This window comes from Lolium perenne, chromosome 5, assembly GCF_019359855.2.
Source record: "Lolium perenne isolate Kyuss_39 chromosome 5, Kyuss_2.0, whole genome shotgun sequence".
Classification (NCBI taxonomy): Eukaryota; Viridiplantae; Streptophyta; class Magnoliopsida; order Poales; family Poaceae; genus Lolium; species Lolium perenne.
This window is the reverse complement of record NC_067248.2, coordinates 179,584,482-179,591,810: the sequence shown is the minus strand read 5'-3', so window position 1 is coordinate 179,591,810 and position 7,329 is coordinate 179,584,482. Positions and strand designations below refer to the sequence as shown.

The 7,329-nt window shown below is 40.5% G+C and overlaps 1 protein-coding gene and 1 long non-coding RNA gene across 4 annotated transcripts; both read right to left on the bottom strand.

The window, feature by feature from the left end:
- Window positions 1-2,125: 2,125 nt before the first annotated feature.
- LOC139831329 (uncharacterized) lies at window positions 2,126-3,125 on the bottom strand. Its single transcript, XR_011746031.1, has 2 exons — window positions 2,592-3,125; window positions 2,126-2,279 (listed from the first exon to the last, which is right to left on the bottom strand). It is a non-coding gene; the product is annotated as an uncharacterized lncRNA (long non-coding RNA).
- A 530-nt stretch (window positions 3,126-3,655) lies between these two features.
- Window positions 3,656-6,553, bottom strand: LOC127300795 (uncharacterized). 3 transcript variants are annotated; one of them, XM_071820194.1, is made up of 7 exons: window positions 6,427-6,547; window positions 6,291-6,334; window positions 6,006-6,181; window positions 4,984-5,068; window positions 4,542-4,691; window positions 4,264-4,393; window positions 3,656-3,961 (listed from the first exon to the last, which is right to left on the bottom strand). In XM_071820194.1, exons 1-5 carry the CDS (start codon window positions 6,478-6,480, stop codon window positions 4,652-4,654), a joined length of 399 nt encoding a protein of 132 aa, XP_071676295.1. In that variant the 5' UTR covers window positions 6,481-6,547; the 3' UTR covers window positions 3,656-3,961; window positions 4,264-4,393; window positions 4,542-4,651. The 3 variants fall into 3 exon arrangements, 1 of the variants encoding a protein (XP_071676295.1); XR_011745317.1 differs by having other exon boundaries at window positions 3,657-3,961; window positions 6,291-6,329; window positions 6,427-6,553; XR_011745316.1 differs by having other exon boundaries at window positions 3,657-3,961; window positions 6,291-6,355.
- Between the last annotated feature and the right edge of the window lie 776 nt (window positions 6,554-7,329).

The window sequence follows — 7,329 nt, the reverse complement described above, 5'->3', positions numbered from 1 at the left end:
TACAAAGCCTCACAACACCTGTCGGTCTGGTACTGTCAGCTAAACTAAAGACACTATCTATTTTTAGAAGGAAAAAAACACAACCATCTAATATATGGAGAAACATCAATCAGCGCCTAAAGAAGTAGATAGTGTATGCTCACCAGATATAGGACCTTATGTAAAGGGAAGGCATAAGAAACCCAAGTATTTCAATTGTAGCAACCAGTCCACAAGAGGAGTCATATGCCTGTGTTCAAGCTGCGTTTACCAACAGAACAAAGCAAAATTAAATGGCATGTATTCTTATTTTGGAAAACATACCTGAAACACATCAAATGACGGTTGTCCAATATAAGGTACCATTAAATAGTCATAGAAACAAGTTGTAAGAAATACAATAAAAATCTCTTATCAAATTACTCCCGTTTCCTTGATATACGCAGGAGACTAAAAATTCAAAAGCAAAGCCCCCGCCATCCGCCAATGAATTCAAGCTACTGATGTCCACCCATTTAGCCAACATGTTAATTCATCATGTTGGACTGCGAGATAGTTTGTTTAGATTTGTGAATAATTTACCATAAATGTGGTGTAATTTCAGGAATTAAATTAATCTAGAGAAGAATCTTATATAGCAAGTACAAAGTGAACAACGCTGCTAGCATGTAGCTCCAGATCAACTTTGTTATTCTTGCATTGTGGTATGGTCAGCACGTACTGATAAAACCAAATCACTAATGCTAATGTGCCTAAAAATAGTATCCCAATTCTCCCAGCAAAATCGCAGCGAGATTACCGCAATCTAAATACCAACATCAATTTGCGCACCTGTATCACAGAGCATCAGTGAAGTTCTGGTTGCACATGCCATCTCCCCTCGACCTCTTCTAACTCTTCTTTCATAAAGATTCTAGACCGAGCTTGAGAGGCTGAACCCAAGAGAACCAAATTAAAATATATTCTTTGATAAAAAAAATAGCATAGCCTTATTTCACTAAAAGAGAAGTGGGCAAGAATGGAACAAAGGGACATTTTGCAAAAGGTGTGCATGGAGAAGGTGTTTTACATTCAAGCATATAATGGCACACATTTTCACAGACACAGTGGACCTGATCCAACGATCATGAAAAATAGCAGGTTTCTAAATCAACAAAGAATATGAGCTTATGTAACTATGTATGCATATGAATCTTCAGAAAGTTATAAGGATGGGGCAAAAATATTAGTTGATATGGTCATACCTCTGTACCTGAATGCCATCATAGGGTTCTCAAAAGCTCCATGGCTTTCTGCACCTCAAAAGCATAGGTATAAAGCAAAATATTAGAGAACTAACAACTGCAAGTAAATATATGTTAATTAAATATGCTTTCCACAATCTGAATCAAAGTGAAGGGCAGGACCAAACCACTTCATTCCTTGTAGGATTACGTAACATGCAACAAACAAATTCGGTTATAATTTACAAAAGCATGTAAGAAGTAAAACATAGTTAATTAAGATGGTCATTTTGTAACAACGATCACTGGAAAAAACTGAAACCTAACTTTGAGAGGTTTTGAGTGGTTACAACAAAAAAAGAAAGATCATCGACTATTTCACTAACTCAATTCTCTAGAAAAATAACCTGCACATCTCTCTGGCAACGTCGGTGACTGTTCTACAAAGCACAATCATTTCGATTATTTACAAGTAAATCATGAATTATCTGAAATGAGTCAGAGCCTCCTAGCATTGAAAATATCGATAGTGCAGAGGATACAAAATATGGTGTACTGATTCAGTAAATGAGTACTCATGTTTCAATATAGATGTATCAATACCTGGAATAAATGGAAATTTAAAAGGGGGAAAAGGGCGTAGCAGCCTCTTATGGATCCTACAATCCGCTGGATTGATGCTTGCTGCTTCAACTTATATAAGAACTTCATCTTTCTTCAATGACGGCACAGGGATCTCCACATACTGAAGTAATAATAGACTGTTTTGTTCAATTTATTTGTTTTCAAGCAAGAGGATGGGCGTTGATAGCACTTGAACTAACTCAATTTACAAAGATCCAAAGTGTTGCGATATGGGACCAGAAATCACAAATCGGAGTAGTATGAACTTCCATAACCGATCTGGATGCAGCAATATGATATATATAATATACTGTAGTCTTTCGAGGAAACACATTGTCGCTACATTCCACATAATTCGTAAGGAAGCAACCATCTACGAACACAACCCTGAAGTCAATTCATTTGCCTTCACACCCCTTCCACGAGCTGTTTCTTTCTTGGAAGCAAGGTGATCTGCATTTGCAAAAAAAAAGGGATAGGTGTGAAAATTATTGATTGTTGCCAGTAATCAAACAACTACACTCTGATACTGAACAAAGGTGCAAAATGAGCAATCATAGTGAAATTTCCATGAAATATACAATAACCGCATATGCAGTGCAATCAATGGAAAACTCCACAGACTAAAATTAAAGTTTGCAACATTCACATTTCTCACACCACCGAATCTAATATGCCCCTTACAGTCACATAACACAGCCCATACAAACCCAACAACCCACCGGACAAGTTCATTGAGCAATTAGCATTAGGTGTATGGTGTACCTGATTGCTGATGGGGGATGTGGCAGCCAGTGTGTAGGGTTGCAAGTCTCCCATTTTGTCAGTCCTAGTACATAGCTCTGCAGCACCTTGGCGTTGAGCATGGACTCCACACCATTGAGGTACTGCAGGAACTACTCGTCAGCGTTGGCATATAGTAAACACATACACGAAACTAAAAATTCAAATTCTTTGCACTAACAGTTACATGGCTAAAGGTGTAGCCCTGCAGCGTAGCATACAGAAATGTGCACACACACAAATCCTAAAAATGGATAGCTAAAGCTAATCCTGAAATACAAAGATATCTACGCTTCCATGTACATGGGCTAAGAACCTAAGCAACTATTTGTGATGCCTAATGTATGCAATAATAAGAGGAAAAGAATCAATCTCTTATTTGCATTTGTGAGCGCAAGTGCCACCAAGGATCGTGATGGTGGCGGTGCGAGTATCACCGCCAGGCGCCAGCCTAACCCCAGTTGTGATTGGGGCAGCTTGCGTCCTCACAGACAGTGTCCATTCCTCCTTCCAAATTGCCTGGAGAATCATTAAAAGGAAAACATCAACACAATTCCATTGCAAAGCATGATTCATCTACTTTCACTATTAGAGTTCACCGCGAAAGTAATCACCTTTTCATTCATGTTCTAGGAACAAAGACATGCAACAAACATTAAACGCTGGAGACATGAAAGAGCATATGAACTTTTAAATTTATTTCTGGCTGAGGTTGCTTATTCATCAGAACCATTATTAAACTTTAGAAAGATTCCGAGGGTAACCTTCTACTAAAACAGATAAAATACATTAGATATTTAGAAATATAATATTTTGCACTAATCAATTCGCGGAGCATGTAAATGCTACATGTTCCCCAGAATCACCAGTCAATCACATGAATCATGTAACGCTGTAGTTCCATATGGGTGAAGGAAAGATTAAAAAACAACTGAGAAGCACGTGTGTGGTATCATCTCTGGTGGTCCATCATGCGACAGCTCCAGCAGCTCAAAACCGTTCATGGGAATAAAAAACCTTGCTCCGTACTCCTCTTATTTCACTCAGATCTATAGCATATGACATTGGCATAATATGTTTTCTAGCTTATACTGAACCTATTATTGTTCTAAAACATGAGCAAAATTTTCCATTTCTTAAAATTTAATATCAAGAAGCTACCTCTATTAATTTATATTCAACTCAAAGATGGTAACCTGCAAAATTTTGATTGCCATTTCAACCAATGTAACATGCATCCTAGAAAAAGATCCCTAAATTTCAGTATGGTTCAGATCTGAAAATGTTCTAGCCATTACCTGCCACAATTGGGTCCAATATTTTATACAACTTCATCTTCTTCCATAGCACACCTGAACCAATAAAAATTTAGAGAAATGACAAATCAGCAACAATAGACCATTATGGATTAGAACAAACCAGATTTCACACCAAGTTAGGTACCAACACAGGACACCTTACCCCTATGTTCATTCTTACATCACCAAATTACAGCTAATAGCCCAGTATTTTAGATCCACACGTAAATCAAAAGAGAGCTAGGAAAACCTTATCCCTATTGTTCATTCTCAGTGCACCAAATTACAGCTAGTAGCCTTCAATTTTCAGATCCAAATCTAAAACAAAAGAAAGCTAGGACAGAGAGCACACACACCTTGCCTGAGATGAGGATCATGGGAATGAGGGGTTGGAGAATCGTTGTAGGAGGATATGACCAGCAGAAGATTCAACACACAGTTACCGGCAACCAGATGGCACCGCCTATTCAACGTGAAAGGTATATTCTGACAAGTGATAACATGTGAGAATAACAATAATTCAAGATCTTTGATGCTAAAAATGTGTGTGAAATATATTTCAATATTCAGTATGCTATGATTAAGTCCTTCATGGATATACCAATGAGAAATTTTAGAGAAACAGTAAAATCACCTCAAACCATATTTTCTTGCTCATGAACTTGCCAGGTAAAGCTCACTTGCACTGTATTCCTCCTGGAACTCATGCTGATGAGCCTCCTCGGTGAAATATGCCACAGGCCATCAGAACACCTCCTCTGAGCCAGAGCTTGCACCACTACAACTGAAAAGAAATTAATATGAGTTAGTACATGCTGACACATTTCGAGAAATCTAGATGCAAACAAAAGGCCAAGATCAGAAAAAATGTATGTTGGGTAACTCCCTTTTATTTTTATATATAATAAGGCAAAAGTAACAACTAAGAACAGCCGCAGGATGTAGCACCCTAAAACTACCAACTGGCTAGCAAATCAATAGCTGGCAAAATATATGGAGATAACATGATAAGAAGGCAAGAGGGAAATATCAGTATAGCATATAAGTAACACAGTCAGGCCAACAAAAATAACTACCTAACACACAGGGCAAGCGACCAGCAAGCACAATCATGAAGAAACCCCGGATTGAACAGAACCAACCCCTGCAAAGAAAGAAGGTCTAGAATGGTACATTCAGAAACAAGGTCCAGAAATGATACCATAAAAAATATAAACCTATACACGACTCTAAATCTGAGAACCATTATTGTTCCCATGAATGAATCCTTCATCTACCTGACAATAGCACCTTGTTCATGGAACATATAACTGAAAAATGCACTATATGATTAATGCTAGCCACATAATCAAAAGAAGCAATACAATATACAAGCAAGTCGTCCCTGTACGTAGGCTAAACATGGGTGATAAAATGATCAGTAATAATCTCTGTCTTGAGCATAAACATCATATGATATTTCAGATAATTAAGACAACATTTAGCCTGAAGGTAAACATGGAATTAAGTCCTTAGTTTGGGGATACACTTTACCACAACAATTAACAATGCAAGAAAGTAAATAAATTTTCAGTCTAATGATTCTGTTCACATGTAAGTGCATGCTAACAACCTGAATTCTCCATCAATCAAACCTCCTAAGTATACCGCAAATATTTGCATTGCATACTTTGTAAATGCACGAGGTCCAGAATGACATTTTTTGGGCATATAATGTGTTGATGTATTGTTTAAAAATCTATATTTCTCCCATCAGTAGCCATCACTCAGGCTCAAGAACAGAATCTCGGATCAAGAACGGGAAGGGGAAAACATGTATGAAACCTCAACCAGCCTCAAAACCTTGCGGTGGCCACCACGCAGAGCTAGCGTTCGTATGGAAGAGCAGGCAAACGGAAGGCGATGTGGTCAGCGAGGTATCCAATTTATATTTCATTGCAATCTCGCCAGAAAATAAAAGATTTCACATAGGGTGAGAAGAGAACTCTCCTGCTATCAAGAACTGGAGGAGTGGTGCTGAAATTGGATCAACTTCAGCACAATACAAAATGTAACACTCAATACTATGAAAGAAGCAAAAAAAAGATTAGTTCCTCACTTGATTTCTTAAGAACAAAGAAAAAGTGCACACTTTGGTTGATGCCGCACATGGTACTCTCAACTCCCATTTGAACCTGGCAGTAGCAGAACACAAAATCCACAGAGCCCATCCAAGAAATATCTGCCGCGGGAGTTGGCTGACCCATCGGCGCCATCCTCGAGCTCGTGCACAGCCTAACATAAGCATCAACATCAGAATTTTGCAAGCAAAAAAGAACATACTGGATTCAAACAAACTTTATAGGCATTCAAAGTAATAGAAAATTTTGTATTAGAACAAGACCTTGCAGATTCGCACACTCCTGCTGCAGCCCTCCTCCAGCTGCTCTACCAGGAGTAAAACAAATACTGCAACTTGATTTAGCAAGTGTCACAGGTTGCTTGATTCGGTACAAAAAATTATCAGCATAATATGTTACCCTGTATTTCACTTCATCACCAACAGACAATGCTTTGGAGTTGGACCCTTCCATAGATGAACCAATTCCAGAACATAGCCAGGAAACACTTGGACGTTATTCACAGTGAAAGATCCAGATGGCCCCTGTCCACCACAGCACCACTGATGCGCGGGAGGGAGAAGGTGGGGAGGAGACGGAGTAGGGCCACACGCTCCACCAGGACTTCCTAGCTCACCAAAAGACATGTACAAATTAGCACACTACATGGAACGTCTCAGATTTTACCAACAAAGATCAACCATGGCAAGAAAAATAAGAGAGAGGAAGGCAAAGAGATGTTGGGAGAAATTGGGAGAGGAACCAGGAGGAGAAGAAAATCTAAGGACTTACCATCCCTGCGACGCGAGATGCGGCCCCCACCCCAGTCCGCCCTGGCCTGGCCGCCGCCGCCAGCTGCTGCTACGGCGCCGTGGCCTGGTCGCCGAATCGTGGCCCCGACCCCGACGGCCCGGCCGCGCTCCTGCGGCGCCTCCTCTCGCACGCCGCCGTGGCCGTCCCCTACGGCTCCGCCTGCTCGCCGCTCGGCGAGGTCGACCTCGGGGCGAACCTTTTGAGCCGTCTGCACCGGCTCGTGGAGTGGGGGAGAGGAGGCGGCGGCGAATTTGGGTGAGAGAAGGTGGGGATTGGATGAGGAAGAGAGAAGGGGCCTTTCACCGATCTAGGTTTTACTGCTGGCCCACGCGTGTACACCAAGAAAGGCTGCTGCTACGCAAACGAGCTGTCCTCGCTGCCTCTTGCTACCGGCTCCACACCTGGTTGGGCCCAATTGTCATGCACTCATATCCAGAAACGGCCGGTGACAAAATAATTACTACAATGGACGGTTGTGGTAGAAAGTGGGATGGTCATATTACTGTGCAT

Bases quoted from the DNA above. Each gene is read 5' to 3' on its own strand.
- LOC127300795 (XM_071820194.1), bottom strand. From the start codon at position 6,480: ATGGAAGGGTCCAACTCCAAAGCATTGTCTGTTGGTGATGAAGTGAAA. The intron at 6,182-6,290 runs GTCTTGTTCTAA...TGCTTATGTTAG, and splicing joins GGAGTGTGCGAATCTGCAAG to GCTGTGCACGAGCTCGAGGA. The intron at 4,692-4,983 runs GTAGTTATTTTT...ATTTCTTTTCAG, and splicing joins TCGCTTGCCCTGTGTGTTAG to TTGTAGTGGTGCAAGCTCTG.